Consider the following 18,391-nt stretch of genomic DNA (forward strand, 5'->3'; position numbering starts at 1 on the left):
CTATTTATACATTAAATGGAAAATCAACTTTTGATCTCCCACAGCTTGGTATCTACCATATGGACACACTCTACATAAAAAAAACAACCCACAAGGGCTGTTAACTCAACTAAACTCAAAAGGCTCCATAGCAGCATTTGCTAGACAAGAGTCCATGTAACAGACAAACTCCATGTTGAATTTCACAGTAGCTAATTCCAACATCTTCCAACAGCCTGCTAATGAACAGTAATAATTTCATGGATGGCAAAAATCATGTTTATTATATGGTTCCAACAAATTGCAACAGGGCTAAAAAAAAACAAAACCAAAAATATCTTAAGGGCAACAACTGTCTCTGGTCCTTTACAATAAAAGATATAAAATATTGGCATTAAAAATCCAGTTCTTCCTGGGAATGATGCTGTGCTGAAATCAGACTCAGCACAGAAGCATTTTAGAAACATCTTGAAGGAAGCCAAATACCACTTTCTTGTGTTATCAGCATGCTAACAGCACTAAGTATACAATATAGTAACAGTTGATTATAATAATTATCTGGAAAATTCATTTGTATCTTAAAATCCCCACCATTTATTTTAGTTTTTAAAAGTAAGGTTAATCTGATTATTTCCCTGAAATTTACTGGAGAAAGTTTAAAAAAAAAAAAAAAAGAAAAAAAGGGTTTGAAAGCTCTAAGATACAGGCTTCCCTAAACAAAACTTGTATGAATAATAGGAATTGAACCACAGCAGCAACCGGTCCCAAAGGAAAAAAAAAAAAAAGCAAGTTTAATCTATGCAAGCATAAAGTCCAAGCTTCATATTTGATTAATTTGCTAATATAAATTAATATCAATTCAGTAGAGACTCAAAGTAGGTAACTATTGAAACTCTTAAACCACTTATTTATTAGCAAGGAACTAACTTCTTTATTTTTAAGCAAGCCAGAATTAGCAGCTTCATTTCTAGTCAAAGGGACTGCAGTCCCCATGCAAAATAGGTTGAAGCATACAACAAGGTTTAAAAAAAAGTGTTGTGGGGAACTTGTTGATGTACTGTATAAATACAGCATGTGCTAACAATTTTAATTTGTTTCAAGTTATTAGACTGCACTTTCTACTGCAAAATTCAATGGAAATCCTGCTTAAAGATATTGTAGCAGGTACTGCAAAACAACAAAATATCAAAACATATTCCTGGATAGAAATACATCCAATTGAGAATCACATACTTTAAGATTAATTGTTCCAGAATAAAATTTATTCTTTTTTGCCTGTAATACCCATCTGAAACTACATAAGTTCTAATCACACACTAGCACCTTACTATGTTTATTGATCAAGCAGCAGTCAGAAAAAAAGAATAATACAAGGGTAATGCACTTATGGTTTCTTAGGAAACAAATCTGCAATTTTTTGGGGATGCTTTCCATGAAGGTCAAAGACCAGGGACAAATACCACCTGTGGACAAGGTCACTGTAAACCAAATGTAGACATTTGACACTGGCAGGGGAAGATGAGAAACCTTACAGTATTAAGCACGTATCAATGCCCTTTTCATAAGTAAATTACTCCAGCCTACAATACTGTCAATCCTCACCTTCACTAGTATTAAATACTTCACCCTACAATTTGTTACTTTGATTTCAAAGCATCTTAAGCCTTCTTAGCTCTTCATTTTAGTAAGCATCAGTAATAGTCAGCATATTGAAGAACCTACCTCAGCACTTTTTCTTGTAGACTCAATAGTAACCAGAGAAGGTCACTGTATTCCTGAAATACTTTCACCACCAGCTGATGACAAGGTTTATCGAGCATTAAAGGCATCCTGTGTTGCCATTACTAATCCTGACTCCTCTGCCAATCCACTTAAATCTCTACTCTTCCATGTACAGTTCTGTACATAGGTACAGAACTGCACCACAAAAAGACAAGAAGCTGTCTTCTGGCACACTGTGTCAGGCAGATCTTGAGGCACTAAATTCAGTATTTTGTTTTCTATCCTACAGTCAGCAGTTACTTAAATACCAACTCAGATTCTATTATTTTTTAACATATCATAATATTGTGTCTCACTCTGTAAACCACTTTATTCTTTTTTAAATCAACATTTCTGAGTTCCCTATTTGTTTTAATATAAAGTCTGTAAAAAACAGGAAGTAAAAACATCGTAAGCTTAAATTACTTCCTAAAATGTTTAACTCCCTGTTTCAGCCAATATCTAAATAAAGCAGAAACTGGCTAAGACATTGAGCACAAAAGGCTTTTAAAGGCTTTAAACAGATGTGTTTTTATTTAAGTTATTTTATACCTAATAACTTTCTCAGTGTTTCAAAGTTATCTGTTTTTTAAATTCTGCAATACTCATCACAATATTTCTTCCCTACAGTGAAAAGCAACTAGCTCATTTTTAACTTCCCAACTGATTTTTTCCCCATTTAAACAGAAAGCACTCAAAGCAATTATGATTGTGGCCCTCCCTCTGCCAGAAAAGAAGAATAATGCCTATTTACTCAGTAATAGGTACTGAAAATTCTTTTCCAGGTTTAGGAACATACAATTTGATAATTGTACAGAAATCACCGCTGTAGAACTCAGGCACCTCAATAGACAGGTAACTACTTTCATTGCTTATTATCATATTCTTAAGCCAGTGACTATAAACCAGCCAAAGGCCATAATTCTGAAAAACTTGCAGGTACTCCTTAAAAACACTGCATTAACAACTACTTACTTTGTTACCTCACTGTTTGTCAATTAGCTAACATGAAAGTCTCAAAATGCTAAGAAAATGGAACTATTCCATATCCACTATCCATAAGAAATGGAAAATTTCTATCAAAGAAAAGAGGCAGAAGAAACTGAAATGAAAACTGTCATGTCAGAGAAAGTTTTGCATTAACTCCAAGTGCTGCACAGAAACCAGTAACAAAAGTTCTGCTGTGTCATAGGGTGTGCAAATACTTTGATGTAGCACAGTAAAAGCTGCTCTATTGAACCAGTATGTACTGAACTGCTTCTATGAAAAGTCCATGGAAGCACAGTACCTGGATTACACTGAGACAGACATCAGGCACTGTAAAGCTGCAAAACCAACAGTCCTGACAGAAATGCCAAGTGGAGTATTGTGAGGTAAAAGCAGTAGCTTGGAAAAGAAGAAAGAGCAAAACTAAACTGTAGTTCTGCTTACAGTCAAAAATACTGTAATAGGAATTATACACACATGACAGAATGAAACTATTGAGTACAGAAATAGTACTGACCATGTAGAGCTCACCAAGCAAGTTACGTGTAAGTAAAAATGACGACTGTAATGTCTCTGACTGCAGAGAGGTCCTGAAATAAACAAAAAAATAAAAAAAAAAAAAAAAACCCACTAACATCAAAATTAAATCTTGTAAAGGCACAGAGAAGACCCTTCCATTGGGTCATGCTTTTGTATCAGCTCTACACGCACAAACAGGAAGCTTATCCTAAACTGTACCTCTCAAAACAAACCTATAGAACACTTACTTACATGACTGCTAATTTCTATTAACCCATGCAAAATATAAACTCACAGTAGTATTTCAACATGTAAATTGCTAGTTACATTTGAATTGCTGATGATCCAGTCTTTGACTAGACTTACAAATTACATCCACCTTTCCAAGACTTTAAACCTTATTTCCTTATCTCACAGCAGCCGTAAGATTCTCCCAGAAAGCCTATTACATTATGACTAAAGTCTAGGTTAACACCAATATTATAACAGTAGGATTTTAACTAATGCTTTTTTTGTTTTATTTGTCATCATTTGTCCCTGTGCCTGCACCTCAGTGTCAAGATCATAACTTCCTATATGGTTACTGAAACACAGTAGAGGAACCAAAGTCTGCTGAACCAAAGTCTGAACTTTTGTCAGTTTGCCATGATTCACAAAAAAGAAGAGCAGGAACTTGTACTGAGAACATGCATGAGGTAGCTCACTACATCAAACCCTCTCCCCTCGATATGACTTCTTTCAAAAGAAAGCCTTTGACAGACAAAAGGAGCTTTCAGTTATTTAGAACAAGTAACTTGGTATTTTTAAAGAGGATATACTGATGCCTCCTACCTTTCATAATATTTCATTTTGTTCCAGGGGGAAGGGGGCAGAGGATCCTTTCTCAAAAATAACTTCAAGAAACAATCCATTTCCAAAACTTGTAATGTTTAGAAAATATACAATAAAAACATTCTTTAAAGAAACTCAGGGTATCTAGGAGAAGGGGCTATTAGGCTACTTTGCTTAACAAGGCTGAACAGAACAGCCTGCAGGTGTCTTCCTGCTGTGACCTTCTATTATTAACAAACACATTGTTGCTCCAGCAATAAATACACTGGGAGCCCCACAGCCCAGAGATGCACCAGCAACCAAGGGTGTCATTTTATTGGGAAAAATAACAGGAAAGGAAAGGCCAGGAAAGTTAACATGAAACAGACAGAGATGTGTGTATTATTCTTCCTCCAGGTGATACACTACAATTTGGAAACAGTGACTAAAACCAAAGTTTTTGGAACCTACTGCTCACATGAAAATCGAAGGCCTAGGATAATCATATTTTTCTCCAGTAACACAACTTCTCAGTGCAGAACCACAAGTACTGTAAAGGTCAAAAATAATCATGCAACAGAATCATGCTTCTTATTACCCAATCTCAACTGTTTCTCAATTCTGACATGTTAAAGAAACCCCACATGCCAAGGATTACAAAATAGCATTACTAAGTGATTCAGGTAGAGAAAAATAAAATTTCTATAGTCTACAAAAAACTGATTCTTCGTCCTTCGTAGATCAGAATTTAAGTATTCCAGTTAAAAACATAAATACATTAAATGTTAGAAGCTTATAGTTTTTAACTGTAATTTCTCACAAAGTAGTATCTTGAAGCTAGCTATATGACAACTTCCCTTCAATCATTAGATATCCCTTTAAATACATTGTTTGCCTACTTCCTAATTAATATATGCCCTTTTCCCTGTCTTTCCCCAACCATTCATCCTCTCACAAAGAAGAAAAAATAGTATGCCACGAATAAAAAAATTATAAAACTATTGTGATGCTACATCCCTATTATTTTAATTTTAATTTCAACAAATACTATCTGAAATAATTGGCTTTTTGCCCTTTTTTTTTTTGGTCAGACATCATAACTTTAAATTTTACTGGCTTCAATGAATAATTAAATTTTCAAAAAGTGCAGGTAATTAAGACTACCAAAAATTAAAATTGAGTAAGAAGTCAGCAATTATAGACTGCATGTATTTTACCAGATCTGCAAGGGACTCTAATTAAACACATATTAATTGCCCTAATCTTCTTAGGCAAGTAATAAATTGGAAGAGCTGATTAATGCACTGGATTTAGTTCAGCTTGTTAAATCTGACAACCTGGCAAAGGAAGACTATCTTGAAAAGCTCTTTTAGCTAAGTAATTGGAATTTTACTCTCAGTAATTTGCCATTCCATAATAAGATCTATTTAGTATATTGACTCTTCATCAGTGTTTTTTGTTTTTTTTTTAATACTATTTATACTAAAACAGTAGCATTATTCTGACCATAAAGATTATGAAAAATTATGAACTTTGACCTTTACTGTCCATCAAAAGACACTTTCACTCTGAACACAAACTAGTGTATTTCCTTTTAGGCAATAAATCCTAATTAACTTTAATTCTAGAAGCTGTTAATAACATTTTAGAAAGTCCATATGGACACATTAAGTCCTCTACACAATTCATGAAGCCAGCAACTAAACCAGTTTTCAATATTAAATAACTGCTGATGACTGCTGGAATACAATGAAACACCAGTATTCAAAGAGCTTCAATCTCTTCTCTCTTTTTTTCCTATTTATGCAAACACTTCTGCACATACACATGACAAGGGAGTTGCAATATCATTTTTGCAATATCAGCCTTAAAAAAAAAGAAGATAGAGAAGTTTGGAAACCTCCAGGCAGAGATTTTAAAGGTCTGATATCCCTCCAACACAGTTGTGTACTCTGAGCTTATAACACGGAAAAACACATCAAGTTTCACTTAAAAATAAGCAGATGCAGGTGAACAAAAGAAAAAAATCTCCCTTGCTAAGGAAAAAAGCAGCAAGCAAAGAACAGGGAATCAGAAATTTTTATGCTTGAAAAATGTTTTGAAGTATTCCATGAAAGCTGAAACAGTTCTTCATCTGTCCTAGAAAATGTGGAAGTATATAAAGTCTTTCACATGAAGAAGCTTAGAAAGTCATGTGTTCCAAATCAAGTTCAGTCAGAAAACAAATCCTAAACATAAAAATATCTAGCTGCCATCAAATTTTCATTCTGTACTCAGAGCTGACATTCCATACTTCTTCTTTAGAAACTGTAACTTCCAGGATCTACAATTAAAATTTGTTACTCTTTTGTTAACAAAATCTAGTGTTCATGCACCTTGAAAATCAGTCACAGTGAACCTGAAACCTATCTTTTGTTCTTTAAGTGTAGTATCAACTAAAGAGTCAGCCAGACATCAGTTTTGAGCACCAACATGATTTTAACAACTGAGCTTTAACACAATAACCAAAACACCAAGAAGTTGAACAGATAATACCAGAGGACTGATAAGCCATGGAAGGAGACACAAAGGTACCTCAAACAACTGCCAAACTCAGATGTCTCAAATATTTCCTACCCATTCCTCAGGATGCAGTGCAATTTACTGCTTACCACTGAGGTCCCTAGCACAGGATAAATTCTTTATTGTGAAGGTGGTGAGGCACTGGCACAGGCTTCCCAGACAAGCTGTGGATGCCCCATCCCTAGAAGTGTTCAAGGGCAGCTTGGATGAAGCTCTAAGCAACCTGGTCAAGTGCAAGGTGTCCCTGCTCAACACGGGGCTGGAACTAGATGATCTTTCAGGTCCCTTCCAACCCAGGCCATTCTATGATTCTATGACTGGATAACCAGGTGGCACTCAATGTCAACTCTCATCCTCAGTAGTCTTCATGAAAGAAATAGTACTTTGCCATCATGTTATTTGGTTTAAGTAAGTGGAATAGTCTTTTTCAATTGGTTGTGTATTAATTGCATTGAAAGGGTTGGGGCTTGTGCCTGAGTCTCCCAAGTACTACTACAAGTACAGCAGTAGAAAACCAATTCCAACTACTTTCCAGTTGATGGCATTGACCATTTAAAGATTTTTAGACTTGTTTAGCTGCACTTAGGTTATGAGAAGAAATTTCATTTTTGAACTTGAGGTCTCTAACACAGAAACCTTCAAATCTTGTAAAAAGACACATGTTGAGAAAAGCCCTCAAATTTCAGGATTTGCATTAAACTGAAAGCAAAGTGAACTGGAATGCTAAAAAACCTCAACTTCCCAGCACAGTGTCAGTTCAGCACTGCTGAACATAAACTTAAGTTTGAAATATGACAAATATTCAGTTTGTGATTCACCTGCACTCCATTTCATTGCTTAAGACACACCATAGCTTTATCAGTGGCAGAACACAGTTTATCATAAATAAGTACTGAATAGGGAAAGCCACTGACTATTATTTAGCTAAGTGAGAAAATGGACAGTGAGAGTAGAAAAATCCTTGGTGAAAAGGAACTACTCAGATCACAGGATGTGCTTCATCTGTCAGGAGCAAAAAGCCAGTGACTACAGCTTCTGGTCCAGAAGATGCTGGGTTCTGTCTCACTTGAAAGAAAGAAACAAAAACTGGAAAACCAGAATTCTGACGGAAGTTCCTATCTTTTTTGTATAATTTGTTTGCATTTTTGTATCACATTATCAAAAAAAAAAAAAATTGAATCCCAAATTACATTCTGAAAATAATAAAATATTTTAGATAGAGCAATGAGTTAAATATGCAGATTCTGAAAAGTACAAGGTAACAGACAGCATGAAGTCATTTAGACCAAAGCATCTATTAATGTCTAGTTTCAGTTCAACAAACTATATCTTCTGGTAAACTGAAATCAATTAAAAACCAGAACCTGCATTTTGTAAATCAAATCAAAGACAGTAGAGACCTTGTTTTCTGCCCTACAGACCTTTTAACAAAAAACCCCACAATCCAAAACCTAATTGTGATAAAAATAAGTCTATATTTATCTTCTTGGAACTTTTCTACCATCTTTCCCCATATTTATGCAGGCAGTACAAAACTTAACTTCAGCATTTCCTGTCAACATTAAAACCTAAAATCCTGACAAGCACATGACAAAGTCTTGTGGTTGAAGATGCTATGTATTTAAATTTTCATGATATCACACTTTCCAAATGTTACAAGCATACAAATCAAACGTATGTTCTTACTGTTGCCAAAGAGCTTTCTAGAAAGGAAAAAAAAAAAAAGAAACACCTACAAGATTTCCACTTATCTCTCATTTTCTGCACATATCTGAACTTCACTCTTTTGGCCCTTGAAATTGAAACCTAGAAAAAAACGTTGTTGAAGAGATTTCCATAAAATTCTTTAAAGTTTCTCAAGTAATAGTTGCAAGCTACAGAGACTGACAATGAACTACCATTCCCCTCTCAACTTTTTCAGAACATCCCTGCACTCTAAATACATATGCAATTTAAACTAAAAGTAAGTTCTTTAGAAACACATGCTTCTGTTATTGCCTAAATGTTTCTGGTCTTATTGTTATTATAAAAGTAGCAAAACTTCTCTATATTTCACTTAATTACGCTTGTCCTTAGCAAAGGTGAATATCCTAAGATTTAATTCCATTTTTCTCTATATACATCGTATTAGAACACCTATCATTTGAAAAGTTATACCATTATTTTAAAAAAAATTGACACATCTCTTCTAAATTTTATAAACTTCGTTCATTTTCTTTTTAAAGGCACATGTTTTAAATCCTTGTGTTTTGCATAACTGGTGAATCACAAGATGATATTCAGGCATAATGCTGAATTCCATGCCAATACATAATCATCTTTAGCTTTAGCACACTTAATGAAATACTTAAACAGCAGTAATATTTTCTAGATCACACAGAACTTGAGTACAGACCATAATTTCCCCTCCTTCAGGTTCTCACATATAGATAAGGAGTGTCAGACAGAGGGAAATACAACAATAGTCCTGTAATATCCAACAATAAACCCAAATCCAACGCTGTATCAAAAGCAGTGTGGCCAGCAGGTTGAAGGATGTGATTGTCCCGCTGTACTCTGCTCTTGTGAGACCCCACCTGAACTGCTGAGCACAGTTCCAGTGCCCCCAGCATTAGGACATGGAACTGCTGGTGCAAGTCCAGAGGAGAGCCACAAAGCTGGTATGAGGACTGCAGCACCTCCCTTACAAAGACAGGCTGAGGAAGTTGGGGCTGTTCAGCTTGGAGAAGAGGTTGGGTGGAAACCTTGCAACCTTTCAGTTTTTGAAGGGGCCTACTGGGAAGCCAGAGAGAGACTCTTCATCAGGAACTGTAACAACAGGACAAGGTGCAATGGGTACAAATTGAAAGAGGTTAGATATTAGGGAGAACTTCTTTATTGTGAAGGTGGTTAGGCACTGGAACAGGTTGCCCAGGGAGGTTGTGGGTGTCCTAAACCTGGCAGTGTTCAAATCCAGGTTGGATTAGGCCTTGAGCAACCTGGTCTAGTGAGTAGGGACTAGATGATCCTTAAGGTCCACTCCCAGCCCTTAATATTTTATGTTAATAGAAGACCAAGAACTGGCAGGGCTGTGGCATGGAGGAACTAGCAAAGTCCAGCCTTGTGTTTTTTCTAGAAGAAACTTGTACACCTACAGCACAAGTGACAGAGGTTCAATTAACATATTAAAATATTCAAAAACTTTCTACAGGAATATTTAATGTACAACATCACTTGTGTTTTATCCTATTCTAAATAATTGTTTCAAACATTCATCTGAGACATCTTAATGCAGCAACATGACTTTTCTCCTCCCCCATGGAACAGTTCTTCACATCTCCAAAGTCCTGGGCTCCAACTGAGCACTTCCAAACTGTGTGTAAAATAATCACCTTCAACTAGTTTGATAGCAAGTTAATTTTTGCTGGAACAGACTAATCTTTGAAGGAGGCTGTTGGGGTTTCTTTTGAACAGTGATTTGCCTTAGCTCATCACATACATTTCTGTTGATTAAGTGCACACGTGCATCACACAGGTACACAAAGATCTTCCAATATTCATTCAGCAGTTACAAATCTTGAGAAAATCCAAATCACAAACAACTGCAAATTTTAAGAGACATAACCCATCTGACACCTTGTACAAAGATATCAAGAGACCACTACAAACCTCATTAACTTCTACACCATCTGCAAGATGCTTTCTCAACACAGAACTGAAGATATTTACTTCCAAAAATACATTGAAACAAATTCTCTACCCAAAGGTGGGGTTCAAAGAATAAATGTGGCAGATGCCAAGCAATTTCTTTAAGCATGCTACGGCAAGGCAACCTTATAAAATGATGAGAAGGATTATAAAAGAACCTGAAGGAACACAATTAGTTATCTTGTAACAAGGCAAAGAAAACTTGTTGTTTGGCAAATGATCTGCAAATTAATATTTCTGGTAGACTATGGTTTGACTACTTCAAAATACCGTAAAATGAAAACCATTAATTGCTTGCAGCCGTATGATCTCAACAAGGAAATATCAGAAGGATACATTAGAAACTCGGTATACAAATTCAAAGTCTGACTTTGTAACACAATTATATGTTTACATTGTTTGGATCCAACATCCCCTTGTAAACTTACTTTTGTATTACATTCTGTAAGCTGAGCATCATACCCAATTCACTTTTCATCTTTTCTCTGTTGACACGGCACTCAGCCAAATAGCGGAGAGCCTGAAAGAAAGAGGACCACAGCAAATCAGCAATACATCCAGTACGTTATCTGTCATTTCTGTTAGTGCACATCTGCCAAACAGTCACAGAGGCAGTTCTAGCAAGAAGAGGAAGAACTATCACCTACAATGAACATCAAAAAATTCTTTTATTTTTATAAATACACAGAAAGCACAGGGTATCTAATCTACAAGAAAAGGCTGAGAGACTGGGTTTGCTTATACACCAGCTAAGAGCCTAAGGGACCATTTAACAGCTGTCTATAGCTATGCAAGAAGACTTTACAAAGATGGTCGAGCCAAACTTTCCTCTACAGCAGCAGACGAGGGAGAACAGCCACAAATTGTAGTTTGGGAAGTTCAAATCAGGTATTATAAAAAGCTTTTTTCCTCTGAAGATAGTACAACACTGGAACAGATGACCTAGTGGAACTGCAGAATGAACGAGACAAAGCTACAACTGACCTGATTGAGTGCTGGTGACAGTCCCAATTCAAACAGGAAACTGAAGTGAACGACTTCCAGAAGTCCCTTGCAATAAACATTTATGTGACCTGAGATCTAAAGTAATTTTTATACATGATGCTTCCAGTACAATTTCCATCAATTCTGTAGGCTCCCCCAGTACTAGAAACCTCATCATTACCAAGTTCCTACTGTCCACAAAAAGAGATCCAACACATGTATAAGCTTTTGAAGACTAATTGCAATTTCATCGTTCCATGCAGGAATAAGAACACAAGCAGCAGCAAGCTTCTTAGCTTACTGTGATCTAAACTGGGAAATCACACTTATTTGTTGCCCAAGGTTTTGTTCACTTGACTTTCAAAGTAGATTCTTTGCACAATTTTACACTGCTGACCCCAGTTGGTAACTGTATATTCATAGGATACTTCTAACATAACACTCTTCCAATTAAAATGTCAGTCCCCTTCATGAGACATCTCTCTATAGTTTGTGCTGAGAAAGTTTTCTTAGAAGGAACCTTCAAAGGTTTATTGATGTAGGTACAAGAACTGTAATTGAAAAATCCTGCAATACACAAATACAATGATTTATAAAATGGGGTTTGTGACACAAGGTTTAGAAGTGCACCAGCTCTTTATATATAGCCATGTAGTACCTACACTGCACAGTAACTGCTTTAAAAATAACATGCCCCTTAATCCCTTCAGAAAGAGAGGACTAACCACCAGGGTTTGTTTTTTCCAAGTCATCTTCAGCACATATCAGGTAAAATTCACAAGACCTTTTTATTGCCTTTTAAGAAACTCTGGCTGCTTTCTGGCACAGTAAGAACTTTAGATGTGATTTTTGTTTTGTTATCTCCTGATGTGGACCAGTATCAATGGTTGCAGCTTATAAATGCTGTATATCCATTTATTATCTTACTTTTCAACTATGGGGAAATACCTAAATGATAGCTCTCAAGTAACTTGCATGCTATGAAACGTATCCTTGCTGGTGTAATAGGTTTCTCATTCATATTTTGGCAATTTAGTAAGGGTGCAACTCAGCTGGACAAAGGAAAACCTATTCTCTTCACAGCTGATTATTTGAGTCACAGCTTGAATAAGACCAAAGTCATAAGACCAACTTAATTGACCCAACTTTTCAAACACTAGGGAGTTCCCATTCCTCCTGCCTCCCATGGGAAATACAAAGAACTGAACCTCCAAAGAAGTGAGATCATTTACACTTACTAAATTCAGAATACTGAAATCATAGGGAAAAATATTGTTATGAACTTTGTCTCAGCTTCTGTTCAGCTGAACACATACCTGTGTTAGTTTTAAGGCTCATATATGTAAGTTCATCATAATGAATCAGACTACCTGCATACTTTAATATAATTACACTGCTGCCAGTCTTAACAGAAAGACATCTTTGATGGTTTTTATGTGAAACTTTAAAGTAGTTCCTTAACTTCAGGGACCTATTTTTTAAAATTTTAGTCCAAATTTAAGAGGGGAAAAATAGTAGTATTGCCTGTGTTACTTCTGATTTTTTAAATTTAAATCATTCAAAACTTCTAACATTTGAAGTATATCATAAAGAATTTCTGAAATCAAGACTAGAGAAAACCAGAAATAGAAATATATAGAAAATATATATCAGTTCTTCATCAGATACAAAGAAACGACTGAGCTGAAACTGCACCTGGGGAGAAAAACACCCTCCCTGAAAAGTTCTACAACACATCCAAGAAGTTAAATATTAGAAGTTAAACTATTAGATTCATACAGATTGTTACAATTTCAGGTATAGGAATGGTTGAGTAGTACAAGAAGAAATTAAAGTCAGTGCTGCACATCCCTTTATTAGCTACACATTTAGGGAAGATAATTACATTTAATGATCCCATTCAAATTGAAGCACTTTTTGACCAACAGGAAGAGTACAAAAACAAAAAGACTTTTTAGGATGGAAAAATATAAAACATGAAGTCTAAAAAGTTGCCAGCAAAGATATTTAAGCCTTCAGAACCTAAGCAGTTCAAGAACTCATAAACACAAGGAGTCTGAGTAGCAGACCAGAACATGTTTTCACAATAAACCAATCCATTTCTCATTGCAGCCACTTCCTGGTCTCCTCTAAATCCAATTCTTAATTCACTCTAACTGTAGGTTATCAATACATGGAATTCACATACATCACAACCCATGTGTCTCCCATCCTCACCCAAAGAGATTTCCTTTCAACACGAGTACTATCAGGGGCTGTGGAGCCATACTGCAAACTGGCTTAGTCCTCATCACTCTTGACAAAGCCAGTCCTTTTATGCAGAAGTAATTTTTGTAACTTGATCAGAGACTGATTTGAGAATCTCATGAAGGCAGTGAGAATACACAGCCCAACATAACAAAGGAAACAAAAAGACAGTGGGACATCCAAACAAGATCTTCTAGGATCACAGCCTAAGGAAACTACACTGGGAAGAAAACCAATGCAACACACTCCCAAGAACAGTAAACTCAACACCAAATGCTAGGACAAGGCTAACCTAATAAACAATTAGCAGGATGCAGGTTTCTGGCTTACGGGACCTCCCTCCCCAAACTCAAAAGAAATCAAGAGTCACCAAGGTAATTTCATGAAGTCCACTAATATCCACTATGAAAGCAACACAAATGGAAAATAAAGAATTATGGTACAGATAAGTCTCAGTGATATAAAGAATAATGTACACTTGCATGTAAAAGCCAGAGCTCTTTGTTCTTTTACATTATCTACAATTCATTAATAACATAAAAAAGAGCACCACAAATATCATAAATATTAGCTTAAAATCTAAGAAGTCTAACTCAGCTCTTGAAATTACTAAATTTCATTTAAATTTCTGACTTTCATTTCTCCCATTTCTAAGAAACACACTTTTTAAACTAATATTACAATTCAGGATAAGAAATCAGGACTTCAGCACTTATGATTCAGAACGAGAAGAAACAGACAAAAGCTGAAAAAACTTTTCCTTTTAAGTTGTATTAGATATTGATTAGATTGATATTATTGATTAGATGTTAATAGATTTGGGGTTGGTTGGTTCTTTCGGTTTTGAGAGGGTTTTGTTTATTTTTAATACCATAAGGCTAGTCAAACGCTGGAACAGTGTGCCAGAGAGGTCATGGAAAGCCTTCAAAGTGCTCAAGATCAAACAGATATAACCATGAGATGTGATCTGAGCGCACCTAATTTGGGCACAGGATTGGACTACGTCACCTCGGGAAGCTGTTTCTAACCTAAGATACCCTATGACTGGATTTTGATTTTTATAATGTGAGTATCAAATCACTGTCCATATTTACCAAGCTCTGACTTTATCTTAAGAAAGAGATTTAAGGGTCCTTACCTCCCTCCACACAAAAAGTCAAATAGCTATATTAGGGAAAAAAATGCAAAGTAAATTAATAGCTTTTAAAAAATCCGCTGGAAGAATGTGTCATTTTTGAAATGCATGTTTTTTAAAAAAACACATGTAATGCATATCAACATAACCAGGCATTATTTTCCACATTTTCACTTGTTTAAATTGTTTAAACAGCTTTGTTTGTAAACTGCTTGTTTAAATAACTTGTTTAACAAAGTTTAAAAATGAACTACCAACACAGAAATTTATCTCCAGAATACTTACTAGTAAAGCTGAATGAACAACCTGAGGATTGGGATGGTCCAAAAACAGAATAAGACCTGGCAGACATCCTTGATCCTGAACAATGGCCCGTCTATTCAATGGATCAGCTGCTAGATCTCGGAGTTGGTTAACTACAGATAGTGCATCAGGCTCCTCACTCATAGCAGAATTCATCTTTTCTGCACCATTCATACAAAATACCTGCTGAAAAAAAAATTATTACTACTATCATAGCATTTATCATCAATTAAAACATGGACAAACAAAAGCACAAAGGCAATGACTTGTTCTAAACAAAAAGGTATAAAAACCCAAGGACTAGAATCCATGGAAGAGGGATGAAATTGATAAGGATGTGGGTCCTGAAACTTATAAACTGGAAATATTAATTTCCTATGCAGAGAACAGATATATTTGGTTAATAAGGTTTTTATTTGTTTCCTATATGTCATTTCAGACCAGTCAGTCTTTATGGGAGTATTACCTGTTGTTTTTTTTTCCTTACACTAGTGACATATCCTTTCAATAAATCTGGGTTTCTCAAAAGGCACCCTAGAAGTCTATAAACATCCTTCTGTGTAAAGGCAGAAAAAGTATTTTCAGAGTAACTTTGGCAATCAAAAAATTTTACAGAAAAACAAACCACAAAAGTATACAAAATATTAATCGTGTATCAAAACCAGCAAACATTAAGTCTAATTCTTCATCTATACATCAAATAATTAGTATAATGCCATACATTCAAAGGCAGAAAGGGCTTTATAGGCTGGGTTTGAGTTGTTTTTTCTCCTTTTCATGAGTATCCCTTGATAAAAAGAGAGCAAGCAGGTCGCGTCTTGCTCCAGTTGAAGTCCAAGCCACCAGATCAATTTCAAAGGAGACACATGTTAGCTTGAGAGTATCAGATTGCAGAGCTGTTTAATAATAACTACTTAACAGGCAACAAAAGCATAGGTTTTCTCAGAGAAAATGCTAAACTGTTGTGTAAAAAACACAGCTTCTTTGTGCCTCTGAAACTACTAAATGCTAACTGTAGTCCTGGTTGTTGCCAGTACCATCTCAGCCAAGTAACTTAAGGCACAAAAGTGGGAGTGAGTACATACTGTTAATTTGTTAAATAACTCAAATAAAGAATAAACACAATTTTCAGGTAATCACATTCTTTTAGCATTATTTACGTAGTTTTTCCTCACTGAAGGCTGGCCTCTGAGGAACATAAATTTACCACACTCATCAAAACCAATGAATCATAAATATGCATTTGGATTATGATAATTTCTGATAATTATGACATTTTCACATAGAAAAAAAATGCTATTAACCTCTAAGTTAATGCTTTTTACTTCAGGAAAGTGACAGTTAGAGTGAAAAGTACAGGCAAATGATTAGTCTCCAGACTACTTCTCTTGATTATCAGGAATCAAAAATATATCCACTGGGAGACACAGCACCTCAACCAATACAAGTTTGTGTTTCCAAAGGGAAAAATTCTAAATTAAAAACAAACAAACAAACAAAACAAAACCATCACACAAACAAAGCCAAAGCAACTCTGTTGAGCATTGTTAACCATTTTCCACAGCACATTTCATTCAAGACTTAAAAGTCAAGTGTGGAGCTGATGCTAATCAAAGTCTCTGACTTCCAGGTCCCAATCACCAGATCATTCCTATAACTCTTTCATATAACATTCCTATAACTCTTTCCATCCTGATCAGCTTTTGCCTTTTTCCTTCTAACCCTCTGAAAAAAAAACCAACCCACTCCCTCCTATTCCACTAGGCTACACTCATCTGAAGGGAGCTTCAAGAAAGATGGAGAGGGACATTGTACAAAGGCATAATGACAGGAAAAGGGGACTTTAGGACAACGTCTTTAATCTGAAAAGAGGGTAGGCTTGTATTAGATATTAAGAGAAATTGCTATAAAGATGGCAATGCATTGGAACAGCTTGCCCAGACAAGCTGTGGGTGCCCCATCCCTAGAAGTGTTCAAGGCCAGCCTGGATGAAACTGAGCAACTTGGTCTAGTGGAAGGTGTCCCTGTTTAGGGTAGGGGTGGTTAGAATTAGATGCTCTTCAAGGTCTCTTCCAACCCAAACCCAGACCCTTCTCCATCTCTCCTAAGCCTCAACTCCGGAGACAACTCTGAAATTCTCACCCTTCTCCATAACTTGCAACAATCAATTCCATCAAAACTCCCGCCCCTCCCCCCCGCTTCACTGAGTTTTTTAATTAAAAACATCAGGTGGTCTTAAAAGTTATAATAAGATATCTAGAATTCAGGAGTCTGGCAGAGCAGCGAGCCAGGTGCCTGCTCCCGTTTCCTCTTCCTAGCTTTGAGATCAAAGCCTGACCCAGGCACGGCAGCCCTATCTCTCTGCCGTTTTCCCCCTCCGCTCTGTGCTCTCGCCCAAGCGGCCCTGGAGAGGAACCTCCACAGCCCCGCTGCCAGCCCTCCCTAGGCGGCCGAGGCCTCAGCCCGGCGGGGACCAGGCCCCGGGACTCAGCTCTCAGGCCCCGCGGCCGGCGGAGACTCAGCCCCGCAGCCACAGGACAACAGGAGCTCCGGGATGTATTCGGAAAGCAGGGGGGGATCTCGGCCGCACACGCCGCCCCCTCACGGCCCTTCCCGTCGCGGCCTATTCCCCGCCCCGGCAGGGCCGTACCGTCGCAGAAGCCGTCCCTGGGCGGACTAGCAGCTCAGCCCCGCGCCCCCATGTCCCGCGGGGCGGCGCAGCCTGCGGAGAGCGACGGGAGGAGCACGGGAAGAGGCTGGGGAAGAACCGCGGGACGAACACCGGGACGAGAACGGCCGCACCACCCACCGGAGCCCGCTCTGACCCGGCACCGCGCAATACCGCGCAGCGCGATTGGTGCGTGCAGAGCGCCACTCTCTGCCAATCCTGGAGTTCTTTGTTCCTGGGAGAGCGCGCTGCAGGCCGGGAGGTGTAGTCCGAGGGCTGTAGTGCAGGAACATGCCTCTCACTCTGCTCCACTTGTTTTGAATTTACTTTTTATTTTCTTCAAAGACGGTTACCGACAGAAGTTGAATTTACTGCTGAAATACAGTGTAGCGTGTACTGTAAAACAATCCGGTGTGAACCACACTTGATGCTCTATGGGCAGAGAGCGCCCATCTGGTCCGAAACCCGACGTGGGAATATGAGCCCCATGATACACCGAAATTAAATTTGGTTTAATGTAGAATCAAAGCATCGTTAAGGCTGAAAAAAAAAGCCTCTACCAGCACCGGGTTCAACATCTTGATCCTTTACGATGGTTTGGCTCCCAAACTCTTTAAAGTCACAAAGGTTTTCTGTTTCCTCGTTCCTCCACGTCACCTTCGCACCTTATTTTAAAACGCTTGAGTAAAGTTTTCAGTAGTTTCTAAAGCTGAAAACACCCGGTAAGTAATTCTTAAACCAATTCAGCA

The 18,391-nt window shown here is 37.2% G+C and overlaps 1 protein-coding gene across 2 annotated transcripts in view; it reads right to left on the reverse strand.

Moving 5' to 3' along the window:
* ARMC1 (armadillo repeat containing 1) overlaps positions 1–17,815 on the reverse strand; it is a 34,634-nt gene extending 16,819 nt beyond the window's left edge. Inside the window, exons 1-3 of one of the 2 annotated variants that reach the window (XM_058832623.1) lie at positions 17,625–17,815; positions 14,957–15,157; positions 10,734–10,825 (exon numbers count right to left, since the gene is read on the reverse strand). In XM_058832623.1, the coding sequence (XP_058688606.1) occupies positions 10,734–10,825; positions 14,957–15,148 (284 nt within the window). In that variant the 5' untranslated portion in view covers positions 15,149–15,157; positions 17,625–17,815. Of the gene's footprint in view, positions 1–10,733; positions 10,826–14,956; positions 15,161–17,624 lie in introns of both variants that reach the window. The other variant, XM_058832624.1, reaches the window with a different exon arrangement.
* Between the last annotated feature and the right edge of the window lie 576 nt (positions 17,816–18,391).

The sequence above is a fragment of the Poecile atricapillus genome, chromosome 2 (genome assembly GCF_030490865.1).
Source record: "Poecile atricapillus isolate bPoeAtr1 chromosome 2, bPoeAtr1.hap1, whole genome shotgun sequence".
Classification (NCBI taxonomy): domain Eukaryota; kingdom Metazoa; phylum Chordata; class Aves; order Passeriformes; family Paridae; genus Poecile; species Poecile atricapillus.